We start from the raw sequence: 27,128 nt of genomic DNA on the forward strand, positions 1-27,128 counted from the left end.
AAATACCAAACAAAAGAAAATTGAGAGACAGTCTGCAACTGGCCCGTACTCTTGAGAATGTCAAGATTATGACACATACACACAAAAAGATGAGGACCCATTCCAGATCAAAGGCGTCTAAACAGGTTTAAGAACTATATGCAACACATGATCTAGATCAGAAAAAAGAATTCTATAAAGGATGTTGTTCGGAAAACTGGATGTGGATTGTAGGTTACATAATAGAATTGTATAAAGGTTAAATTTCCTAGTTTTGTTAACTGAAATATGAATAAGAAAATGTCCTTTTTCTTAGGAAATACACAGTATGGTAGGGCTGAATAATGGCTCCTAAAGGTTTCTAGGTCCTAATAACTGGGACCTATGAAAAATGTTACTTTATGTGGCAAAAGGGATTTTGTGGATGTGATGAAGTTAAGGATTTTGATTTGGGGAGATTATATACTGGATTATTCGGGTAGGCACAATGTAATCACAAGGGTCTCTATGGGGTCAGACAGGGAAGAAAGTGATGGGATGATGGAAGCAGAGGGAGAAAAGGTGAGGCAACTCAGGGCCATGACCCAGCGAGGGTGGGCAACCTCTAGAAGCTGGAAAGACAAGGAAATGGATTCTTCCCAAGAGCCTCCAATAAGGAAATAGCCCTGGCAACACTTTGATTTCAACCTGTGAGACTCATTTTGGATTTTCAACTTCAAAACCTGTAAGAGAATAAAAGCACTAAATTTGGGGTCGTGGTGGAGGGTGGGGTTGGTGGTGCATGGTATCTGTTTCTGCCAATCTGTGGGTCCCCTGAACCAATGCATGTGTATAAACAATCTCGTACATCCTTTTTACTCAAAGTGTGGTCTGTGATGAACAGCAGCACTATATCATCTCTGGGTTTGTTGAATTGCAGATTTTCAGGTCTTACCCCAGACCTACAGATTCAGAGTCTGCATTTGCCCTTCCCAGAGGGTGAAGTCATCAATTGCATTCCCAGTCCTTGGATGGCTGCCACACTGTGTAAGTGTGGTGACCCTTTCTGGAGAAAGCATCGGATCTAAATTGCACATTTTCAATAATTGTCTCAGTGAAATATGTTGATCTGATGGTTACTAAGACTTGAGATGCAAAGACAGTAGAGCCAGAATAACAGAGCTACAATGTGAGGCCTGAATTACACTATGCCCACCTGCATAATCCAGTATAATCTCCCCAAATCAAAACCTTCATCACATCTGCCAAGTCTTGTTTATTTACTTACATATGATGCCTTTTACGGTCCCCTCCCCCACAAACTTAGGGCACACTCACCAAAGAGGAGGGGGCTATTTTCCCCAGAGCTCTGGAGTTTCCCAGAGTACATCCGAGGGTGTGCTTACACTGGCCCTCTTTGTTCATGGCCGTGCACACAGTAGGCAGGGCAATAATCATAGAGTTGGTCTTCATTCACACTATATTGCCAGTGGTAGGCCCACAGTAGGTGCTCAGTAAATATTCCGTGACTTCATCAGGAGGGCTCTGATATCTGTGAGCCCAGGCAGGAGCTCATGCTCCATTCCATCTATCAGCGCCCACTCTAGCACTTAACTCCCTTGACCAACGTTTAGTGCGGTTTCTCCTGCCCAGCACTGCCCCACACCTAAATTAAAATATTAGAACCCGGGAAACGCAAGTAGATTATTGTGCACAAACGACTAGGCCAGGGAAGACTGCAATGGCTGTGGCTTGCAGAGGTCGGGGGGCTTCCCCGACGTGGGAGCGCCTAAGCCGGTTCTGAACGGAACCAAGCAGAATTCACCCGTAAGTGCAAAGGTGCGAAGTTGTGAAAATACCAGGCCATCAAACTTGCTGTGATTTTTCTTCAAGGCCCGGGGGCTGTGGGCCTTTCCCCCCATTCACAGACAGGGCCCTTTACAGTTGCGTCCCGCGAGCCCGCCGCCCCTTTATCTCCCCAGAGCGCGTGGCTCGATTTCCTCTTTTCTGCAGCCTGTAGGTTGCAAGTCTGGTCACCTACCGCGGCCTCCTTCCTCTCCGTCGGGCACCCGCCACACCTCGCGCGCGCCTCCAGCCCACCCACGCTCGCGTCCCGTCCTCTCTGCAGCGACGTGTTCCCCACACTCCCGGCTCCCCGCCCAGCGGATGCTCTCCACTCACCCGCCCCAGCGCCGCTTCCTCCCTGCAGCGCAGCGCCTCTGGCCGGGAGGGAGCGCGAGCTCGTTGCCTAGCGACGGGACGCGCCTGGCGGGTAGGCGGTAGGCGCCGGCGCGGGGAGTGCGCGCCGAGAACGCAGGCGCCGTTCGGAGAAAGGTTGGCCGGGCGTGACTGGGCTCTGACCGCCGGCGGCGGCTGGGCCGGGTGAGTGGGTGGGGCTCCGGCGACTCCCAGGCTCTGCTCGGTTCGTTCGGCGCCTGGGGGCTCGGTGGGCGTCTGTGGCAGGCTCCTCAGGGGTGAGCCGCGCCGCGCCGGCTGGAGGGGCGAGTGTGGCCGCAGACCTTTCTGCCGACCCGGGACCGGAAAACGAGCCGAAGAGCCCCGAACCGAGGGTTGCGGAATACAACACGCGATGGCCAGTTAAACATCAATTTCAGAGAAATAAGGAATAACGGTTTAGTACAAGTATAGTATAACACCAATCATTCGCTGCTTATCTGAAATTCTTATTTAACTGGGCATCCTGTATTTTTACTTGCTAAATCTGGCAACCCGACCCGGACCCCTTTCTTTCCCATTCCGCTGACCGGTTTTCTCCCAGGCTGGCCTTAGGGACCTCTATTTTTTTGTGATGACTTCTCCAGATTTGAGGCAGCTGTTTCCGGGGCAAGGGGCTTTCTTATGATGAGCCAAGTTGCCTGTTGGTGTATATGAAAAATAACATTCTTTACAACCACCTTGTAAGGTGGGTATTCTGGCTACATTATGGACAGGTAGCAAGCGAGGTAATGAGCTTCAGGACCCTGGATTCCGCTAATGAGACGCTGCGCCTGTAGATTAGAGACCAACCCTCCGTGGGGTGCTACTCTTAGGTCAGAGGTTTTCTGCCTTAGAAACTACGGTCCCTTCCCATGTATTTTTTTTTTTTTTTGGAATAGCAGCAGGAATCTGTTCCCTTTTCTATGTTATTCCTCTTCAGATAACATTGAGATGTCAATCTAGTTATTTTTGTCTTTTGAGTATATCCCATTGAAGAAGTGAAACCATGTGTTCCAAACTCAGTTTGGAAAATCTTCACTCTGTGAGGTTAAGACACCAGTGCCAGCTTGATAAAGAATTAGGTTATTTTGTGCCAGGTTTTAGAGTTTTAGTTTGACTACATACACACACACACACACCTTGCTTTTTTTTCACTCCACTGTCCTAGAGGTCACTCCCTGTTTTAGAGATCTTCCTGCTGTCTCTGCTCAGTAATTTATTGTGTTGCTGTATCTCATCAATCCCTTAATGACGAACATTTGAATGGGCTCAGTTTGACTATTCTAAGTAATGGTGCAAATAACCACATGCAAATATTACTTCATATTTTTACAAGGTAGGATCCCTGAATTGAGATTGATGGGTCAAAGGGTAAATACATAGGTAATTTTTTAGATATTGTCAAATTCCTCTCCATAGGGATTACAGTACTCTCACCACCATCATATGAGAGCAAGCAGTGTTGAGAGCTACAGATGAACTTCAGGAGGCCATTATTTTCAGATAATTCTCAGGTAGTGGACAAGTGCTGTGTGAACTGTGGGGAAAGGAGGAACTTCTTTATAGTGCCTGGGAAAGCTCAGAGAATGAGAGATTATCTATATCTTGCAGGTGAGGAGATTTTTTTGAAGTTGAGAGATAGGGATCATGTGCAAAAGTCATGGAGATGAAAACATGCAAGGTGTGATCAACAGAATAACAGGATGTTCAGTGTAGCTAGAGCCAGGATATGTTGGAGGCAGAAGAAATGTCTGGAGTTGAGCCTGAAAAAATTGGTGCCACAGTGTAAAGAGCCTCATATGCTATTCTTTGAAGGTTGAATTTTTTAAAAATTCTTTCTCCTGGAGATGCATGGACTCCTTTTTTAGGTTAATTATTGTGATGTTTTCTAAAAATAATTCATGGTTTGGGAGCAGCATCTTATTACAGTCAGGATAATGACTCTGGAATTAAGAGTTGGTATGAATCCCACCTCTACCATGTGCTGCATGTGTGATCTTGGACTGTTCAGTTTATGCTCTTTATGCCTAAATTGGTCCTTATCTGCATAGTGGGGATAATGACAACTATTCTTCAGATTATATTGTGAGGACTAACTGAAATAATACATTGCTTGGCATAGAGTCATCTCACAATCAATAAGGACAGTACCCCTTTTCTGAATCTTGGGCTTGAGGGTTCTTTCAGATTTTCAAAGCATTTTAGTTGTGACTTCTGTGGAGCCTTTTAGGAAACCATTAGAAGTTTTCTGGAGCCAGCTTGTGCCATCCCTAATGGGAGATGCTGCCAATAGCTGGTGGCAGGATGCAATGCTTGTTGGCCTCACTGGACTCTACTTTTATTACGCTTTAATTTAAAAAATTGCTGCTCACTAATGTAAAAACACTTATTTTTTTAAAAGTTAGGAATTTGAAATGGAGTCGATATATCTTCAGAAGTATCTTGGGACATGTTTAACTCAAGGTCTTGCAGAAGTGGCAAGAGTTCGCCCAGTGGATCCAATAGAATATTTAGCATTGTGGATTTACAAGTATAAGGAAAATGTCACCATGGAGCAACAGGTGTGTATGGATGTTCTTTAAGAAAATTAGAAAAGTAAAATAATTCGTCCAATTTGTTTTTTTTTTAAAAAGTCCAATATTGTTTATTATAAAAATAGTATGTTTATTATATAAAAACTTGGACATGAAAAAATAGAAGAAAACAATATACAAAGACTTCTATTTAGATTTTTAGGTATTTTCTTCTAGTCTTTTTTTCTAACATTTGTCTGTAGATTTTCCCATTATTGTGATTATAGTCAATGTATAATTTTGTGCTTTTTCTTCAAATAAAACACATTTCCACAAATTATTAAAGTTTCCAAATGGATGGACTATAATTTGCTAAACCCTATCCCTACTTTTGGTGATGAATGTGCTTTCAAGATTGTTTTTACAAATTGTTTTATCTCTAATTAGACATGTGATATTGTTTTTTAAACAATGCTAGAGACAAAAGGAAATGATTGACTTGGAGCGTGAGAGAGAACTAGCTCTAATGGAGCAGGAAATGATGGCAAGGCTCAAAGCAGAGGAGCTCATGTTTCAGGAGGTAAGACGGGAGTTCAGAGGTGCTTGAAATTAGCATATCGACTTTGGTGTGATGCAACCCAAATGTTGAAAATCTCCCCATCTTTGGTTCCTTGGATATGTCTTTCTTATCTCCTCATCTTACGTGTCTTCTTTGCTGGAGAAGAAGCAGCAGTGAGGTAGGAGGAAAACCCCGAGTGTGTGCTCTTGGGATCCAAGCGGAGAGAGCCTCTCAGTGAGACCTGAGTGGTCAACCATGCCTGCTGCTGGCTGAGTGAGAGCAGGACGGCAAAGTGCCCATTCTGGGGCCGCTGGTGACCTTGGTGGGAGCAGCGTGCATAGCATGGGGTATGACGGGGGATGACTAGTGTAGGTAATGCTTTCGAGGAGATTTTCAGGAAAGGTGTTGTTTTGTTTTTGTTTTTTTTTAGGAACAGAGTAGACAGGGAGTGGTTAATGTTAAGAAATAGAGGAAATGATTTCTAGTGTCAGCTTTCCATGAAGATAAAAAGAGATTGAGTCTGGAACATAGGTTAGGTAAAAGGGCACTTCTTTGATTCTTCGATTCAAGGAAAGAGGAGAGAGGATGGTGTAGGTTCTGTGGGTGTATAGGTTTTGTGGCACAAAGTTGAAAGCTATTTCTGTGTGCCTGTTTCTTAATGAAGTAGGGACCCATGATCATGAAATATGGAGAGCTTCTGAACTATAGTCACACCCCTATAATTATGTCATATAGTAATTAATTCTAGAGTCTTCACTTGAGTCTACACATTAAAAAAAAAAGGGAAAGAGGCCTGTTATTCAGGGATGTGGATAAAAAGGAAAATATAGAAATGGTAAATTGCTTCTTTGCCTAATCTCCCATGCCTGATACTGGGATAGAACATTCTAGGAACCTTAGAAGAATATGGCTGTTGAAAAAACTTCCTTTTGTGTCTTCATTTTTTCAGTCATTTGGCTTATTCTTGTTGGGTAGTTGTAAAGTGTTGAGTTGGATGTCCAATGCTCATCCAAATGGGCAGGTGTCTGCTGCAGTAGCCTCAGCTTTGAATGAGATCTGCCCTTCGCCTTACAGTTTCTATCTTAACAGCTAGTATCTGTTCCCCATCTATCAGAAATGAGAACTTCTTAATTGTTCTCCTTCCTCAAGACAATACACCACAAATGTGAAAATAAATTAACTTTCTTTGACTCATTTACTTTGTCCTAGTTAAGTAAAATTTGGCAATACTAGAAATCCAGCATTTCTTTAGCTGTATCATTTGACCAGTAGGAAGCAATCCACTGTACATCGAACTCCAAGCATTATATTGGGAGTGGAAGATAATATATTTTGCGAAAGTTTTTATGGCCAGAAGTGGACTGGTGGGCAGAAATAGATGAGAGGAGGAGAAGATACATGTGGAGAAATGGACCAACAGAGGAGAGCTTCAGAGAGAGAGAGAGAGGCCGAGGTGCAGAGGAACCAGCAGGCCCTCTCTGCCCCAGTCAGGTGAGCTGGAGATGCAGGACTCTGGCCACCTCCCTGTTGACAGCAAGCGCAGGTGTGCTCTGGGAGGTACTACTGACTTGAAATTCCTTGATATTTTAGGCACTCAACAGCAAGCTCAGGTCCTTGTGAACAGGGAAGTAAGTAAGTACTTTTATTGCCATTTTTTAGCAGTTTATTTTGGAAGTAAAAGCTTTTTTTTTTTAATATCTTTCTAATGATTTTACTCGTGTGAAGAACTGGGTTTTGAAAATTTCCTGAAAATACTGAGAAACTGGTTATGTTGACCAATGTGGCTGGTATTAACAATTGCACTTTACATTACTGTTGAGAGATTAGAGTTATTTCACTTCTTCTACCAATGTCTGAAAGTTTATTGACTGACATATTCCTTCATTTTAGCTCCCTACCCCATCACTTACATTGTAGTGGGTATAATACAGGAATACCAAGAAATTATCTTTAACTGTCATTTACAAATAAATATTAATCACTGTTTATTCCCTCTTATTTGTAAAAATGTATTGTTTTTAAAATGTGATTTTAAAATACTCTTAATGGGATGAGCTTATTAGCATGTTTATGGGGTGGCATTGGACTGATGGTAAGAAATTATTTTCTAGCTTGGGGCTGACAAACTCTTTCTGTTAAAGGTAGATATTTTATGATTTGCAGGCCAAGCGGCAAAACTGAAAATATTATGTAGGTACTATAGTATATCATATAGATATGCAAGGGAGAAAGCAAATTTCTACAAATGAAATTTTTATTGATGAAATAAAAAGAAATAATGAAATAGGTTTTCTTTTTATGTAATACAGGCTTACTAATGAGAAGAATTCTTTTTTTAAAGATAACATTTCACATTCGTTGGAGTTCAGAGTTAATGTTCTTAACAAAATTGACTGAAAATGTTTATCTGTTCATGCTGATCTATAATGTGCTTTTATGTATTTCATCTTTGAAAAATTTCCTTTCATATACATAGGTCCTGCCAAATAGTGATATCATGTGCATATAACTTTATACATAGTCATCTCTTGGAAAGCATTTGTAAAACTCTAAGTTCTATTAGATTTTTTCCCCTCAGTATTTGCCTTTGAGCATGTCATCATTTCCAATTGAGGATTGGTAAAATCTTCTCAGTTACAGTTATTTTAATATGGAAATTTCCTTTGTACTTACACTGAGGCCTAACAAAACTCTGGAACTATAGTTTAAGCTTGGAAAATATGTCTGCTGCAAATTTGTGTGGGAATGGACATCTAGTTTCTTGTTTTATTTTTGACAGCACTAGAATCATAGCTTGACATTGGATTTCCCACAACCTTAGTTGTTTCCTGCAGTGTAAATTTTACATGCAAGTGAGGTTTTGCCTTAAAATTTTAGGTTGAATTGATTAAAAAACTATTAAGTCTGCAGCAAAAGCTATTTCCAAAGCCATTTATGTTTGGTAATAGTGACTGAAAATGTCTCTTCTCATTCAGAAAAAATTTAATCTTGGCCCTGAGCTCAAAAATTCACAATAAAACATTACTGCTGTTAAGCCATGGAACTGCTGTATGATAGGGCAAGTCAGGATTTATTCAAGATTATTCTATTTCTGACAAAAACTCACAGAACTATTGGTAGCTATGTTCATAGACTGAATGAAGGACAGTATTCATCTGATTGGCTCAATCACACATGATAGATTCAAATATATATTTTCTACAGAATAACAGCTGTTGAATAATACAATACTCATAGGCTACAAACACTATTTTCATGTGTTTGTAAATTTGTACAACCAAGCTTTTTTCTGTTCCATACATATTTTTATGACCATTGGTTGTAACACATCTTAGAAGATTTCACTGCTGGTTGTACTGAATTAATGTTTCTCAATTTCTTTGAAAATATTCTTGCCTATTGTCCCATGAAGACTAATCATGGAGGCTGATTTTTCCATCACTTCAAACTCAGCATTGACTTGTTGAATAAACAACAACTGAGCAGTCTTGGGAACATTTGTTTTCTCATCAAGAGCCCAGGAAAACCACTCAAAATCATTTGCCTTCTTTTTTTAAAATTATTTATTTATTTATTCATTATTTTGTTATCATTAATCTATAATTACATGCAGAACATTATGTTTACTAGGTTCCCCCCTTCACCAAGTCCCCCCCGCCACAATCCCCATTACAGTCACTGCCCATCAGCTTAGTAAGATGCTGTAGAATCACTACTTGTCTTCTCTGTGTTGTACAGCCCTCCCCATGACCACCCCCACACATTATACATGCTAATCGTAATGCCCCCTTTCTTTTTCCCTGACCTTATTCCTCCCTTCCCACCCATCCTCCCTAGTCCTTTTCCATTTGGTAACTGTTAGTCCATTCTTGGGTTCTGTGAGTCTGCTGCTGTTTTGTTCCTTCAGTTTTTCTTTGTTCTTATACTCCACAGATGAGTGAAATCATTCAGTACTTGTCTTTCTCCACCTGGCTTATTTCACTGAACATAATACCCTCTAGCTCCATCCATGTTGTTGCAAATGGTAGGATTTGTTTTCTTCTTATGGCTGAATAATATTCCATTGTGTATATGTACCACATCTTCTTTATCCATTCATCTATTGATGGACACTAAGGTTGTTTCCATTTCTTGGATATTGTAAATAGTGCTGCAATAAACATAAGAGTGCATCTGTCTTTTTCAAACTGGGCTGCTGCATTCTTGGGTAAATTCCTAGAAGTGGAATTCCTGGGTCAAATGGTATTTCTATTTTGAGAATTTTGAGGAACCTCCATACTGCTTTCCACAATGGTTGAACTAATTTACGTTCCCACCAGCAGTGTAGTAGGGTTCCCCTTTCTCCGCAACCTCGCCAACATTTGTTGTTTGTGTTTTGGATGGTGGCGATCCTTACTGGTGTGAGGTGATATCTCATTGTGGTTTTAATTTGCATTTCTCTGATGACAAGCGATGTGGAGCATCTTTTCATGTGTCTGTTGGCCATCTGAATTTTTTCTTTGGAGAACTGTCTGTTCAGCTCCTCTGCCCATTTTTTAATTGGATTATTTGCTTTTTCTTTGTTGAGGTGTGTGTGCTCTTTATATATTTTGGATGTCAATCCTTTATCGGATCTGTCATTTATGAATATGTTCTCCCATACTGTAGGATACCTTTTTGTTATATTGATGGTGTCCTTTGCTGTACAGAAAGCCTTTCAGCTTGATATAGTCCCACTTGTTCATTTTTGCCTTTGTTTCCCTTGCCTGGGGAGATATGTTCATGAAGAAAGTCACTCATGTTTATGTCCATGAGATTTTTGCCTATGTTTTTTTCTAAGAGTTTTATGGTTTCATGACTTATATTCAGGTCTTTGATCCATTTTGAATTTACTTTTGTGTATGGGGCTAGACAGTGATCCAGTTTCATTCTCTTACATGTAGCTGTCTGGTTTTGCCAGCACCATTTGTTGAAGAGACTGTCATTTCCCCATTGTATGTCCATGGCTCCTTTATCATATATTAATTGACCATATATGTTTGGGTTAATGTCTGGAGTCTCTATTCTGTTCCACTGGTCTGTGGCTCTGTTCTTGTGCCAGTACCAAATTGTCTTGGTTACTGTGGCTTTGTAGTAGAGTTTGAAGTTGGGGAGTGAGATCCCCCCCACTTTATTCTCCCTTCTCAGGATTGCTTTGGCTGTTCAGGGTCTTTGGTGTTTCCATATGAATTTTTGAACTATTTGTTCCAGGTCGTTGAAGAATGCTGTTGGTAATTTGATAGGGATTGCATCAAATCTATATATTGCTTTGAGCAGGATGGCCATTTTGACGATATTAATTCTTCATAGCCAAGAGCATGGGATGAATTTCCATTTGTTAGTGTCCTCTTTAATTTCTCTTAAGAGTATCTTATAGTTTTCAGGGTAGGGGTCTTTCACTTCCTTGGTTAGGTTTATACCTAGGTATTTTATTCTTTTTTATGCAATTGTGAATGGAATTGTTTTCCTGATTTCTCTTTCTATTAGTTCATTGTCAGTGTATAGGAAAGCTACAGATTTCTGTGTGTTAATTTTGTATCCTGGAACTTTGCTGAATTCGAATATTAGTTCTAGTAGTTTTGGAGTGGAGTCTTTAGGGATTTTTATGTACAATATCATGTCATCTGCAAATAGTGACAGTTTAACTTCTTCTTTACCAATCTGGATTCCTTGTATTTCTTTGTTTTGTCTAATTGCCATGGCTAGGGACCTCCAGTATTATGTTAAATACCAGTGGGGAGAGTGGGCATCCCTGTCTTGTACCCAATCTCAGAGGAAAAGCTTTCAGCTTCTTGCTGTTCAGTATGATGTTGGCTGTGGGTTTATCATATATGGCCTTTATTATGTTGAGGTACTTGCCCTCTATGCACATTTTGTTGAGAGTTTTTATCGTGAATAATGTTGAATTTTGTCGAATGCTCTTTCAGCATCTATGGAGATGATCATGTGGTTTTTTTCCTTCTTTTTATTATGTCGTGGATGATGTTGTTGGATTTTCGAATGTTATACCATCCTTGCATCCCTGGGATGAATCCCACTTGATCATGGTGTATGATCCTCTTGATGTATTTTTGAATTCGGTTTGCTAATAATTTTTGAGTATTTTTGCATCTACATTCATCAGGGATATTGGTCTGTAGTTTTCTTTTTTGGTGGGGTCATTGCCTGGTTTTGGTATTAGGGTCATGTTGACTTCATAGAATGAGTTTGGGTGTATTCCCTCTTCTATATTTTGGAAAACTTTAAGGAGACTGGGTGTTATATCTTCTCTGTATGTCTGATAAAATTCCGAGGTAAATCCATCTGGCCCAGGGGTTTTGTTCTTAGGTAGTTTTTTGATTACCAATTCAATTTCTTTGCTGATAATTGGTTGATTTAGATTTTCTGTTTCTTCCTTGGTCAGTCTTGGAAGGTTCTATTTTTCTAGGAAGTTGTCCATTTCTTCTAGGTTTTCCAGCTTGTTAGCATATAGATTTTCATAGTATATGAAATATTTATTTCATATACTCTAATAATTCTTTGTATTCAAGGCTCTAATAATTCTTTGTATTTCTGTGGTGTTCGTCGTGATTTTTTCCTTTCTCGTTTCTGATTCTGTTGATGTGCGTTGACTCTCTTTTTCTCTTAATAAGTCTGGCTAGAGCCTTGTCTATTCTGTTTATTTTCTCAAAGAACCAGCTCTTGGTTTCATTGATTTTTTTCTATTGTTTTATTCTCCTCAATTTTTAAAATATCTTCTCTGATCTTTATTATGTCCCTCCCTCTGCTGACTTTAGGCCTCATTTGTTCTTCTTTTCCCAATTTCGATAATTGTGATGTTAGACTATTCATTTGGGATTGTTCTTCCTTCTTTAAGTATGCCTGAATTGCTATATACTTTCCTCTTAAGACTGCTTTTGCTGCGTCCCACAGAAGACTGGGGCTTTGTGTTATTGTTGTCATTTGTTTCCATATATTGCTTGATCTCTATTTTGGTTTGGTTGTTGATCCATTGATTATTTAGGAGCATGTTGTTAAGCCTCCATGTGTTTGTGGGCCTTTTTACTTTCTTTGGACAATTTATTTCTAGTTTTATACCTTTGTGGTCTGAAAAGTTGGTTGGTAGAATTTCAATTTTTTTGAATTTACTGAGGCTCTTTTTGTGGCCCAGTATGTAGTCTATTCTGGAGAATGTTCCAAGTGCACTTGAGAAGAATGTGTGTCCTGTTGCTTTTGGATGTAGAGTTCTATAGATGTCTATTAGGTCCATGTGTTCTAGTGTGTTGTTCAGTGCCTCTGTGTCCTTACTTATTTTCTGTCTGCTGGATCTGTCCTTTGGGGTGAGTGTTGTGTTGAAGTCTACTAAAATGAGTGCATTGCATTCTATTCCCTTCTTTAATTCTGTTACTATTTGTTTCACATATGCTGCTGCTCTTGTGTTGGGTGCATATATATTTATAATGGTTATATCTTTTTGTTGGACTGAGCCTTTTATCATTATGTAATATCCTTCTTTATCTCTTGTTAATTTCTTTGATTTGAAGTCTATTTTGTCTGATACTAGTACTGCAATATCTGCTTTTTTCTCCTTGTTGTTTGCATGAAATATCTTTGTCCATCCCTTCACTTTTAATCTGTGCATGTCTTTGGGTTTGAGGTGAGTCTCTTGTAAGCAGCATATAGATGGGTCTTGCTTTTTTATCCATTCTATTACTCTGTGTCTTTTGATTGATGCATTCCGTCAATTTACATTTAGGGTGATTATTGAAAGATATGTACTTATTGCCATTGCAGGCTTTAGATTTGTGGTTACCAAAGGTTCAAGGTTAGCTTTTTTAGTATCTTTCTGTCTAAGTTAACTCGCTTATTGAGCTATTATAAACACAGCCTGATGATTCTTTATTTCTCTCCCTTCTTATTCCTCCTCTTCCATTCTTTATATGTTAGGTGTTTTTTTCTGTGCTCTTTGTGTTTCCTTTGATTGCTTTTGTGGGTAGTTGATTTTGTTTTTTGCCGTTAGTTAGTATTTGGTTGGTCTGCTTTCTTTGCTGTGATTTTATTTTCTCTGGTGACATCTGTTTAGCCTTAGGAGTGCTCCCATCTAGACTAGTCCCTCTCAAATACACTGCAGAGGTGGTTTGTGGGAGGCAAATTCCCTCAACTTTTGCTTGTCTGGGAACTGTTTAATCCCTCCTTCTTATTTAAATGATAATTGTGCTGGATATAGTATTCTTGGTTCAAGGCCCTTCTGTTTCATTGCATTAAATATATCATGCCATTCTCTTCTGGCCTGAAAGGTTTCTTTTGAGAAGTCTGATGATAGCCTGATGGGTTTTCCTTTGTAGGTGACCTTTTTCCTCTCTCTAGCTGCCTTTAAAATTCTGTCCTTGTCCTTGAGCTTTGCCAGTTTAATTATTATGTGTCTTGGTGTTGTCCTCTTTGGGTCCCTTCTGTTGGGGGTTCTGTGTACTTCTGTAGTCTGAGCAACTATTTCCTCCCCCAGTTTGGAGAAGTTTTCAGCAATTATTTCTTCAAATATACTTTCTATCACTTTTTCTCTCTCTTCTTCTTCTGGTACCCCTATAATGCAGATATTATTCCTTTTGGATTGCTCACACAGTTCTCTTAATATTGTTTCATTCCTGGAGATCCTTTTATCTCTCTCTGTGTCAGCTTCTATGCGTTCCTGTTCTCTGGTTTCTAATCCATCAATGGCCTCTTGCATCTCATCCATTCTGCTTTTTAGTTCTTCAGAGATTGTTTTATTTCTGTATTCTCCTTCCTTAGCTCTTGCATATTTCTCTGCAAGTCCATCAGCATGGTTATGATGTTAATTTTAAATTCTTTCTCAGGAAGATTGGTTAGGTCTATCTCCCCAGATTCCTTTTCAGGGGAGACTGTCTGGGTTAATCTGGTCTGTATCAAATTCTTCTGCCTTTTCATGGCGATAGAGATAGTCGTGGGTAGTTCGCACATGTCAGCTGGGAGAATGTCCCTTCTTGCTAGTTTGTGGCCTTCCTCTCCTGGGAGAACGGCGACCTCTAGTGGCTTGTGCTGGGCAGTTGCACGTAGACGGGGTTTCTGATTCTCACCTGTCCACTGTGAAGGAAGCTCCATGCGGTTGCTGTGGGCATGGTCACTCTCAGGCTGCTGCTCTGGGCCACGCCAGAGCAGGAACGTGCGGGCGGCTGTTTATCACCCTGAGGGGCCTCTGAGCTGCGCTGCTGCCCAGGGGTGTATGGCGCCCATAGTTCCCCGTGTTCGCAGCTGCTGAGCTGATTGTGCTGGGACACCTCCGTCCAGCTATGGGATCCCTGTCCATTTAAGACTTTCAAAAACTACTCACTTTTCTTTGTCCCAGGGGCACAGGCTGCGGGGACCTGCTCGCAGATTTTACTGTTCCATTTCCCTAGTGTCCAGCACCCCATGCACTGTGTGTCCACACTCCAGTGTGGATAGCTGGGGCTGGGTATTTAGCAGTCCTGAGCTCCCTCACCCTCCCTGCTCCTACTCCTCTCCTCTCACCGGGAGCTGGGGTGAGGGGCGCTCAGGTCCCACAAGGCCATGGCTTGTATCTTCCCCACTTTGTGAGGTGCTGGGTTCTCGCAGGTGTGGATGTGGTCTGGCTGTTGTCCTGTGTCTTCTGGTCTCTCTTTTCGGAATAGTTGTATTTGTTGTATTTTCAAAAATATATATGTTTTTGGGAGGAGATTTCTGCTGCTCTACTCATGCCGCCATCTTCGCTCCTCCCCCTCGTTTGCCTTCTTTTTTACTGACTGTTGATGTTGCTCCCAATGTCCTCAACTCCTTGAGGAAGTGTTTTCGCTGAAAGGCAATAATCTTAACAAAATTTTATTTTTTCTGGACACTGAAATCAGACATGTTTTAGTTAACTCACTGTAGGTAAATGTATTGCTTTGCATGGCTGACAAATGAGCCACTTGAAAACTTAACTTTTGTTGCAGTTTCATGTTCATTTTTAACTTTTGTGAGGAAATTCTGCTGTGATGAAATAATTGTTTTAAATTTTCTGATATTTCTGATCTTTGGTTTCCTGTGGATTGAGAATATTTTGATGAGTGCTGAGTCTAGTATTATTGATATTTATTGTATTCTTTTAATACAGTGTCACTGCTTAGCAAACACCATACATTGCAATTTAATTTGGTAATAAAATAATCCACTTTCCACTGTGTCTTAAAAGGCAACGTTAAAATGTGCTTCTTTTCTTGTTTTGACATAATTAAGGGTATGCACTGGGTAAAAAAGTATGTCATGGTAGAGTAATACTGTGGTACTCCAAAAACTGAGTTATAATGGTGTCACTGATAGGCGGTGTGCTCAGTAGCTGTACAAAATGCTGACAGTACCACCTCTGGTTCCTGTGGCAACTACTCAACTTTGCTGTTGTACTGCAAAAGTAGTCGTAGATAATAAGTAAACAAAACCATGGCAGTATTTCAACAAAACTTTATTTATAGACACTGAAATACGAATTTCATATGATTCTCATGTGTCATGAAATAGTGTTATTCTTTGAAATTTTGCAACCATTTAAAAATGTAAAAATTGTTTTTAGCTCATGGGTTGTACAAAGAAAGGAGTTGGGTCAGATTTGGCCCACAGAATTTAGTTTGCTGACCCCTATTCTAGTGTGGCATATATGTTGAGTTAAGATCAAATGTATTGTGGATTAAAAGATAGTGTTCTTAAGATTTTCTCATCCACTCTTCTGCAACCAAGATTTGGCTATTTGAAGACACATCTATGCTTAGATTCTGACAAAACTATTGCAGTCTCATTTGTTGCTTCAAGAGAAGAGAAAAAATGACTTGATTTTGTATAAATTGTGCTTTTCTTCAATTAGCAATTAAGGAAGCTTCCTTTTTACTTTATATTTCAGAAAACATTTGAAAAAGTGAAAACTGTTAGGTGGCTCTGACCATTTATTTTTGTAACTTTCTGAAATTTAGTTGGGTGTAAACTTAATTATCCTGGGACATTTTAGAGTAATAGAGTTAATTTCTGGCAATTGATCTAACTCTAATATGACTTATTTCTGAATATTTAGCAACAGCGGGCATTACAGATGGAGTTGGAAATGCAAGAGAAAGAGAGACAGAGAGCAGAACTGCAGAGGGCTCAAGAACAATTAGAGAAGGTAATTTGAAGTTTTATAAATGTCTGTTTACTTAAAACCTCTTAGAATCCTCAAACTGTTTCTTTCTTTTTTTATTAAGGTACCATTGATATACACTCTTATGAAGGTTTCACATAAAAAACATTCTGGTTACTACATTCACCTGTATTATCAAGTCCTCCCCCACACCCCATCGCAGTCACTGTCCATCAGTGTAGTAAGATTCCAGAGTCACTACTTGTCTTCTCTATGCTACACTGTCCTCCCTGTGACCTCCCCAACCATGTGTCCCAATAATAATACCACTCCCTCCCCACCAACCATCCCCAACCTCTCCCCTTTGGTAACCACTAGTCCTTTTTCAGAGTCTAGTTTCTTATAGTGGCTGCATAATATTCCATTGTGTATATGTACCACCTCTTCTTTATCCATTCATCTATTTATGGACACTTAGGGTTACTTCCATGTCTTGGCTATTGTAAATAGTGCTGTGATAAACATAGAGGTGCATATGTCTTTTTGTATTTGGGATCTTGGTGTGTTTTCTTTGGGTAAATTCCTAAGAGTGGAATTCCTGGGTCATTTTCCTGAATAGATCACATGTTAGGCCACAAAGAGAGCCTCATTAAATTCAGAAGGCTTGAAATTGTACCAACCAGCTTCTCAGACCACACAGGTGTGAAACTAGAAATAAATTATGCAAAGAAAAGAAAAAAGCCCACAAACACATGGAGGCTTAACAACATGCTCCTAAATAATCAATGGATCAATGACCCAATTAAAACAGAGATCAAGCAATATATGGAGACAAATGAAAACAATAACTCAACACCACAAAATCTGTGGGACACAGCCAAGGCTGTGCTAAGAGGGAAGTATATTGCAATACAGGCTTACCGCAGGAAAGAACAATCCCATATGAACAGTCTAAACTCACAATTAATGGAGCTAGACAAAGAAGAACAAATTAGGCCCAAAGTCAGTAGAAGGAGGCACATAATAAAGATTAGAGCAGAAATAAATCAAATCAAGAAGAATAAAACAATAGAAAGAATCAATGAAAGAAGGAGCTGGTTCTTTGAGAAAATAAACAAAATAGATAAACCCCTATACAGACTTATCAAGAAAAAAGGAGAGTCTACACACATAAACAGAATCAGAAATTAAAAAGGAAAAATCACTATGCACACCACAGAAATACAAAGAATTATTCAAGAATACTATGAAAAATTATATGCCAACAAACTGGATAACCTAGAAGAAATGGACAACTTTCTAGAAAAATACAACCTTCCAAGGCTGACCCAGAAAGGAACAGAAAATCTGAACAGACCAATTACCAGCAATGAAATCGAACTAGTAATCAAAAAACTACCTAAGGACAAAACACCTGGACCAGATGGTTTCACTGCTGAATTTTACCAAACATTTAGTGAAGACCTAATACCCATCCTCCTTAAAATTTTCCAAAAAGTAGAAGAGAAGAGAATACTTCCAAACTCATTCTATGAGGCCAGTATCACTCTAATACCCAAACCAGGCAAAGACACCACAAAAAAAGAAAATTACAGACCAATATCCCTGATGAACATAGATGCAAAAATACTCAACAAAATATCAGCAAATAAAATAAAAAAAATACATCAAAAAGATCATCCATCATGATCAAGTAGGATTTATTCCTGGGATGCAAGGATGGTGCAATATTTGAAAATTCATCAGCATCATATACTACATCAACCAAAAGAAGACAAAAACCACAGGATCATCTCCATAGATGCTGAAAATGCATTTGACAAAATTCAACATCCATTCATGATAAAAACTCTCAACAAAATGGGTATAGAGGGCAAGTGACTCAACATAATAAAGGCCATATATGACAAACCCACAGCCAACATCACATTCTTGTCCAGTTTTGCCAACACCAATTGTTGAAAAGGCTGTCATTAATCCATTGTATAACCCATTAATTAATTGTATATTAATTGACCATATATGTTTGGGTTTATATCTGAACTCTCTGTTTCATTGACCTATGGGTCTGTTCTTGTGCTAATACCACATTGTCTTGATTACTGTGGCTTTGTAATAGAATCTGAAGTCAGGGAGCATAATCCCCCAGCTTTATTCTTCCTTCTTAGGATTGCTTTGCCTATTTGGGGTCTTTTGTGGTTCCATATGAATTTTAGAACTATTTGTTCTAGTTCATTGAAGAATGCCATTGGTATTTTGATAGGGATTGCATTGAATCTGTAGATTGCTTTAGGCAGGATGGTCATTTTGACAATATTAATTCTTCTTATCCATGAGCATGGGATTTATTACCATTTATTGTTGTCTTCTTTAATTTCTCTCATGAATGTCTTGTAGTTTTCAGAGTATAGGTCTTTCACTTCCTTGGTTAGGTTTATTCCTAGGTATTTTATTCTTTTTGATGCGATTGTGAATGGAATTGTTTTCTTGAATTGTCTTTCTGTTAGTTCATCGTTATTATATAGTAATGCAACAGACTTCTGTGTATTGGTTTTGTATCCTGCAACTTTGCTGAATTCAGATATTCTAGTAGTTTTGGAGTGTATTCTTTTGAGTTTTTTATGTACAATATCATGTCATCTGCAAACAGTGAGTTTAACTTCTTCCTTACCAATCTGGATGCATTTTATTTCTTTGTGTTGTCTGATTACTGTGTGTAGGACCTCCAGAACTATGTTGAATAAAAGTGGGAGAGTGGGCATCCTTATCTTATTCCCAATCTTAATGGAAAAGCTTTCAGCTTCTTGCTGTTAAGCATCGTGTAATGTAGGTTTGTGCTCCCAGAGCAGATCTCCAGGGCTGGGGGTTCAGCAGTCCTAGGCCTCCACCTCCTCCCCACTCTGTTTGTCTTCCTCCTCCCTGTGAGCTGGGGTGAGGGACGGGCTTGGGTACCACCAGATTGTGGCTTTATTACTTTACCCTTTTCTGTGAGATCTGCTCTTTTCCACAGATTTAGGCAGTCTGTCTCAGTCTTCTTTCCTGTTGCTCTTTAAGGTTAGTTGTATTTGCTGTATTTTCATATTATATGTGGTTTGGGAAGGAGGTTTCTGTCTCACCTCTCATGCTGCCATCTTTTTTCTCAAACTGTTTCTTCAAACTGTTACAGCATGGGATTTATAATCTAACAACCTGCCACATGCAGCTGTTTGACTTAAACAGGTCTTAATAACCTTTTTCAGTCTCAGTTTACCTTTTTAAAAATAAGGATAACTATATAATATCATTAGCAATATCTCACTGAGTTGTTGTAAGCATCAGATAAGATGTATGTGAAACTTCTTTGTGAACAGTAGATATTAGCAATATATTTGTTCTCTCATAGTGATATTATAGCAACATTTTAGTCAAGAGATAGTTGTTCCTAATTACGGTAGTTGATGTTGAAGGTTAAGTTCTTTATAATATTGGGGGTATTCTGAAGTCTAAGACCATAGTACATCTCTTTTCATCATGCTTTATGTATTCTCAACAATAACTTACATTTAAAAAATGTTTTTATATGGATTTTTCATGTCTTTCATTAAATATACTATGTAATAACTTATGTCAAAAAGTCCATCTTCATTGATTGTATCTAATAATGTCAAGCCTCTAGTTTGGCCAGTGTTTTCTGGTATCCAAAAACTATGTCACAAAGACCAAACTTCTGAATGATTGATTATACTTTTCAGCTGGATATTTCATATCGTAAGTTCATATGTATGTCTTTATGTATGTTTCATATTATATGTATGTATGTATGTTCATATTGTATGTTTTACTCAAATGTTACCCCTCTATTTATTTCATAGTTAAAATTAAAAACAGAAACATGTTAATCACAATATAAGTTGGTCACAGGGATGGTAGTACAGCATGGAGAATATGGTCAATGATTCCATGACATCTTTCTGCATTGATATATAGCAACCACACTAGAGAGGGTGATGATTTAATAACATGAGTAACTGTTGAATAACTGTGTTGTACCTTTGAAACCATCTAAGAATTGTATCTCATCGAAACTTTAATTTAAAAAAGAAGTGTATTTATGGAATATGTTTATGAATGGTTCAGATGAGGACATCATTATTTAAAGCAATTTGAAAATAATTGGAAAGTTGAATTGAATAAAAAAAAGATTAGATTTTTAAAAGGATAAATTTAGAATCCCATACATAGTTTTAAAAAATACAGATGCTGATGTTACCTTAGTCTGAATATAGAGGGCACCTATACATACATGCATGCAAACACACATATAGATACACAAATATGTATCTCCTGTTCATTTAAGTTCAGTTTGAAAATGAACGAAGAAAAACTAGAATACATCGAGAAGACAGTGATCAAATGATAAGGCAATTGAATGGGAATTACTTGCTAGCTATATTTGAGTGTTGGAAAGTCTGTCATTTATAAGAGGGATCGGACTCTGTTTTGTGGCTCCAGAGGGTTACACTCATGTTTACTCTCTGTAGGCATCATCAGCTTGTGCGACCAGAACTGCAATAGCTTTCATAATCCATATTCCTACTGGCTTATCATCCCTCACCTCTTTCCTGAAAAGTACCCTTATCTCACCCATTGCTCAGAGATGAGTCCATTTGTGGCCTTTTCTCCTGGCCTTCTTGTGGCTGCAGAGACACAATTTAAATTATCATTTGCAAAAGGAAATTTATTGGGTCAGTCTTGGATTGAAGAAGGGGTTTTACAACGAAACTGTGAGGGGCTCTGGTACAGTTGGGCCTTCTGAACCTTTGGGAGTAAGAAAATCAAATGTTACCAGGGCTTGTACCTCTACTGTTCTCTGGCTGTTAGTTTTCACTCTCACTACGGTCTGGCTTGCTGCATATGGGTTAGGAATGGTCCTTATTGACTCCAGGGTCTTATAATGTTGTGGCTCCTACTGTCTGAGAGGAATGGGTTCTTTTGTTTGGGTTTCAGTTAAGAAAAGCATCTTTGGGGGAAGGATTCTGACTGGCTTAGTTTGTGTCAAGTATCCAAACTAAGGGGGGACAGAGTCCTATAAGAACACGGACTTTACTGTTAACAGTTAGATGGTTGTGAGAAAAGTTCCCACGAGAACAGAACAGTCTTGAGAAAACAGTATTATATATGTTACCTATAATTAGGGTCACCATATAGGTGATCATGAGATCATTAATCTTTCAACAGCAAAATGAATCATTTTAGGGTCAGTTAGACCACACTGCTATCTTAGAATAAAAAAATAGAGGTCATAGCAAGGTTTGGTTTGGTTAGAACATTTTCACATTCAGAAAGAGGCCTCCCACGTGGTCAGAGTATTATAGAGGTCATTGCTCAGGTTCTATGGAAAGGATGTGTGCAGTGGATAGTGACTTGGGCCAGATTGATTCCTTCAGAAATATTTAGTATGTGTACAGTTGTACTTAACTGCAAATTCTCTTTAAAATCTCTTATTCTAAGAATTTGTTAAAATTTTCATTCTTTCATTTTCACATTTGCTAATAATTTGACTGCAGGTTTAATATTTCAGACTATTCCATTTTTAAAAAAATTGGATTGAATTATAAACAAAATGTGATCACTTTCTATTAGTGTTGAGTAGTAAATGAGACTGCAATCTGCAGTTTTGTATTAAGTGTATTCAGTTTAAATATGACATTTCTGCTGTTTATTTTAAGTATAGTTGATATACAATATTATATTGGTTTCAGATGTGCAACACAGTGATTCAACAATTATTTACATCACTAAATGCTCACCATAAGTGTGTTTACCATCTGTCAACATACAAAGATATTACAGTCTTATTGAATATTTTCCTTATCCTGTACTATTTTTGTTGTTAAATGGATCATAGCATTACATAAAAATAAAAATGCTTGAAAATTAAACATGGAATCAAAATGAAAAGTTATTCATAAAGTATTTTTCTTCATTTTTATATATTATAGAAGATGAGAATGAATATAGAAAATATAGCTAAAGGTAAAGATACTTTACATTCAGAGGTGAAAAGAAAAAGTTATATTATCTGAAATGAATGAATATCCTGGAACACAAAGCTTAATTTTGATGCATTAGTAGCTAAATTTTTAATAAGGAAATTATAAAAATTGATAGTCCAAATATAAATTCTAGTAATAACAAGTCAAGTTTAAATATGATGTGCTTTAAAATTTCAAAGTGTAAAGTGGATAAAAATTGGGCATTCTGTTTGAGTTTATATTTTCAAAAACTAGAATGTTATAAGATATTGACCACATGTTGATTACAATGATATTTTTTAAATTTCTGAATGTATTTAAAAATTATTTTAGCATTTATTCCTAAAATTCCCATAATTAACAGCTATTGTACAGTCCATTAATTAGCAATATTGCATTTTGATGTTGAAATTCAGAAATGTATCAGATTGAAAGAAAATTTATATATAAATTTTGCAGTTACTTAAAAGTAAAAATGAATTTTACAATTGTAGGATGCAAACTCAGGCAAAACACTAGCTGAAATTAGTGATCGGTATGGGGCACCTAACTTGAGCAGAGTGGAAGAACTTGATGAACCAGTGCCATCTGATGTGAGTATCTTTAGGAAAGTGCTTTGTGAAAAACAGAGTTTGCGTATGAGGCTTGAGTTGGTTGGTAAATGGGCCTTTTGCTTCACAGAAAGAGAACCAATTCCCTGGGGGCTGATTTTAGCCCTCACTGGCCTTCTACTCTTTGGTGAATATGTGCTACTGCCTACGAGGGTGAGTGAGGGCACATGTCTGGCTCCTTACAGATGTGAGAGCACCAATGGGAAAGTAGCTGGAGCTAATGTCGAGGTAATAGTGCTTGCTTATGTAGAGGATGATGTATATATTTTGGAGTTAGGCTTTGCAAATCTCAAAATCTCTCCAAAATATATGAACTATTTGGTCAAATACATAGCCATTAAATTGGTTGGGCGGGGGCACCACTTTGGTTCTCACTAGCAAACCATGGAACCAAATAAATGTCCTAATGAAAGTGCATGCCTTTACAGTATGTAAGTACAGTAGTACAATGTACATTTAATAAACATACATTGTTTTCTGGGTGCAGGGCACTGCCTGAAGCTGTTGTAAATGAAACAGATCATTTTTGACCTTGTCTAGGGAAGAAATAAGTAAATGGACAGTTAATAGTTATTGTTAGAGAGACCAGGTAATTTACTCTCCAAACCAGTGTGCCTTAAGAGTGAAAGGAGGAGCTATTAGTAAATAAGCCAGACAGATCAGCAGATGTAAAGCAGTACTGTCCTGGCTAAGGGGTATATTTAGTCGCCTTGGTCACAGTACACAAAGTGGGATGACCAGCACAGTTGGGAACGTTGCCAGGGAAGACTCCCTGAAGGAAGTCAGTTATTAGTTATGCAGTGGTGGTGGTGGCGGGGTGGGGAGAGGGAGGTCAGGGGTTGAGAACACAGGAAGTGTGAAGACCCAGCTAGGGGAAAGTATATATTATATATGAGGCAGAGGGATGAGAGATGAGTCAGGGGAGAAAGCAGGGGCCATAACATGAAAGAACTTAAAATTTGTGCTCACTGTTTAGATTTTATCCTAAAGTCATAGAGGCTGATATGATCAGAACTACATTTTAGAAAGGTCATCTGACTACAGCATGAAGAGAATGGAGAAATAGATTTGGGAAGATCTGTTAGGAGACTATTGTCATAATCTAAAAGAGATGACATTGATAGCCTGAAGTAGTAAATGGTGTTTCTAAGAGCTGACCAGAATGTGGAGCCAGAAGGACTTGGTGCTAATCAGTCAGTGATAGTATATTTTAAAAAATGTCTGCTATGTTTTGGTACTATGCAGGGAGCTAGAAAATACCAGTGAACAAAACAGATTGGGTTCCTGCACTTTGGGGACCTTGGACCAGTAAGGAAGGTGTTCTTAGAAGACAAGAAAACCTAACCTAGCCTGGATGAGTCTTGAAGAAATGAGTTTTATGGCATTGGCCGAAGATAAACCCAGTAGATGGAGAGAGCAAGATTCTTTCAGGGAATGAAATAGTCCAATATTATAGCTGGGTTGCATGGAGCTGGGAGAATGACATGATTTGAAGCTAAAGAGATGGCTAAAAGCCAGATCACACTGTGTTGTATATGTCATGTTAAGGATTCTGGAGTTAAGTGCAGTGGGAGTCAATGAAAGTGTTTATGTAAGGATTAAAAGCATGTTTTTAAAAGGTGGAGAGAGGTTTTGAGTGGGGCAGTAGTGGAAAAGGGAGGTTATTACAGTCATCCAGATACAAGATGACCAGGGATAGACAGTAGAGATGGGGAGAACCGAGTGGATTTGATATTGGCTGGGAGCATAGAGGAGGGAAGGAAATAAAAGTAAAGCCCAGATTCCTATTTTGGGCAGCTTCACTAAGAGCTTTACCACGTGTTGTGTTGAAAAACATAAGAAGAGGAAGTAGGTTTTGTGAAAATGATAACTTCAGTTGTGGACATGTTGAGTTTCAGGTGACTCTGAGAGATGCAGGTAAAATGGCCAAAGACCAGTTGATGTATGATACTGGTCTGGAGGACAGGAGAGAGGACCAGGCAGAAGATAGGAATTCCACAGTTACCAGCATACATGCTACATGAAGCCGAGTGAGCAAGGTCCCTAGGAGAGCATGCAGAATGAGAAGGAGCAGGCTCAGGGTGAAACCATTAAATTCCAGCATTTAAGGGGTGGGTACAGGAAGAGGGCCCCCAACAGCTGGATAAGGACAAAAATCAGAGGGGGTAGCAAGAGAAGTAAAAGAAAGGATGGGTTAATAAACACACTGAGAACAATCATTAGTGTGTTTGATTTGGATTTTATTTGAAATAATTTGAAACTATCAAAAAGCTTCACTTACATTGTCACAAAGAGATTACCTAAACTCTGTCTTCTTTGGCTTGTACATTTTTACGGTTCTAATTGTATTAAAGCATTTTTACTTTTTATTTTGCTTTTAGGTTGCATTAAACATCGATCAAGATTTGTAGGATCAACCAACCTAGGAGCGATACATTTTTCTGCTTGTTTTATATTTCAAAATATGAGGTTGCCAGTTGTATTTTTTGCTCCAGATTTGAACTCTTTTTTTTCCCCTAAGACAGCTTTATAAGTGGGCTTTGAGGGTAGCCATAATGTATTGTTTTCAATTCCCCAAATCTCAGGCAGTCTTGTTCTCACAAAGATACACACACTTTTTTTTTTAGCTCATCTCACATTTGCCCCATTTAGTTACTTTGGGAAACTCTCCCTTTTGTTCTCTCAATGGAATCATAAAACAAATAACCAGTTGCATTGGGTGTGTTAATTTTTCTTTAAATATTTGGTAAAATTCACCTGTGAATCCATCTGGTCGTAGACATTTCTTTATTGGAAGCTTTTGATTACTAATTCATTCTCTTTACTTTTAGGATTTCTGTTTCTTCTTAGTCAATTTTTATAGTTTCTGTCTTTCTTGGAGTTTGTTCATTTCATCTAGGTTATTGGATTTGACATACAATTGACATAAAATTGGCCATAGTATCCCCCTATAATCCTTCATATTTCTGTAAGGTCAGTAGTAATATCCCTTCTCTCATTCCTGATTTTAGTAACTGAATCATCTTATTTTCTTGGTTAGTATTTCTGACCAAGATTAAATTTTTTAATCTTAAATTTGTTTTCTATTTATTTTATTTCTGCTGCAATCTTTATTACTTCCTTCCTCCAGTTTGCTTTGGGTTTATTTTGCTCTTCTTTTTCTTCTTTATTTAGGCAGAAGATTAGATTATTGATTTGAGATCTTTTAAATTAATGCATGCTATATGTGTTTTATTTTGTGTTTAATTAATGCATGCTATGAATATCTCCTCCCAAAATTCACATGTTGAAACCTAATTCTGAATGTGATGGCATTAGGAGTTGGGGACTTTGGGAAGGGATTATGTCATGAAGATGGCGTCTTAATGAATAGGATTAGTGCTCTTTTAAAGGAGACCCCAGAGAATTCCCTCACCCCTTCTTCCATGTGAAGACACAGCAAGAAGGTGGCTGGCTGTGAAGTAGGGAAACAAGTCCTTTCCAGATACTAAATATGTCGCTGCCTTGATCTTGGATTTCTTAGCCTCCAGAACTGTGAAAAATAAATGTTTGTTGTTTAAGCCATCCAGTCTATGATTTTTTCATTTCAGAAATCCAAGTGGGCTAAGATAATGCATTTGCAGCTATAAAGTTTCCTCTGAGCACTACTTTCCTTGTGTCTCAGTAGTTTTGGTATACTGTGTTTTCATTTGCATTCACCTGAAAATATTTTCTAACTTCCTAAATTTCTTCTCTGACCCACTGGTTAAATACAAATGTGTTATTTAATTTTCTTGTCTTTGTGATTTCCCCAAATTTCTAATTTCCTTATATTTTGGATTTTCCCAGATTTCCCTCTGTTTTTGAGTTTTAGTTTCTGCCTTGATCAGAGAATATACTTCACATTGTTTCAGTAATTTAAAATCTATTGAGAGTTGTTATATACCTACCATATTTTGTTTTGTGGAGAGAGAATTTTCTATGTGCACTTGAGAAGAACTGATGTTCTTCTGTTTTTTGGTGCAGTATTCTATACATTTGTAGGTCTAGTATTATTTAAGTTCTCTATTTTCTTTGTGATCCTATGTCTAGTTGTACTATTATTGAAAATAAAATTGAAGTTTCTAATACATATTGTTTTTCTCCCTTAAATTCTGTTTTTGC

General features: G+C 38.3%; 1 protein-coding gene across 1 annotated transcript; it reads left to right on the forward strand.

Moving 5' to 3' along the window:
• Nucleotides 1-2,265: 2,265 nt before the first annotated feature.
• DYDC1 (DPY30 domain containing 1) lies at nt 2,266-27,050 on the forward strand. Its single transcript, XM_036883942.2, has 6 exons — nt 2,266-2,340; nt 4,581-4,736; nt 5,167-5,268; nt 16,316-16,405; nt 22,869-22,967; nt 25,367-27,050. The coding sequence occupies exons 2-6, from the start codon at nt 4,590-4,592 to the stop codon at nt 25,394-25,396; spliced, it is 468 nt and encodes a 155-aa protein (XP_036739837.1). The 5' UTR covers nt 2,266-2,340; nt 4,581-4,589; the 3' UTR covers nt 25,397-27,050.
• Nucleotides 27,051-27,128: the final 78 nt, after the last annotated feature.

Source organism: Manis pentadactyla, chromosome 8 (genome assembly GCF_030020395.1).
Source record: "Manis pentadactyla isolate mManPen7 chromosome 8, mManPen7.hap1, whole genome shotgun sequence".
NCBI classification, from domain to species: domain Eukaryota; kingdom Metazoa; phylum Chordata; class Mammalia; order Pholidota; family Manidae; genus Manis; species Manis pentadactyla.

What these genes read in the sequence shown, in the direction of transcription:
- DYDC1 (XM_036883942.2), top strand. Translation starts at nt 4,590, where the DNA reads ATGGAGTCGATATATCTTCAGAAGTATCTTGGGACATGTTTAACTCAA. An exon ending in AGGAGCTCATGTTTCAGGAG is followed by an intron (nt 5,269 to 16,315) that starts GTAAGACGGGAG and finishes CTGAATATTTAG; the next exon opens with CAACAGCGGGCATTACAGAT. An exon ending in CTCAAGAACAATTAGAGAAG is followed by an intron (nt 16,406 to 22,868) that starts GTAATTTGAAGT and finishes TTACAATTGTAG; the next exon opens with GATGCAAACTCAGGCAAAAC.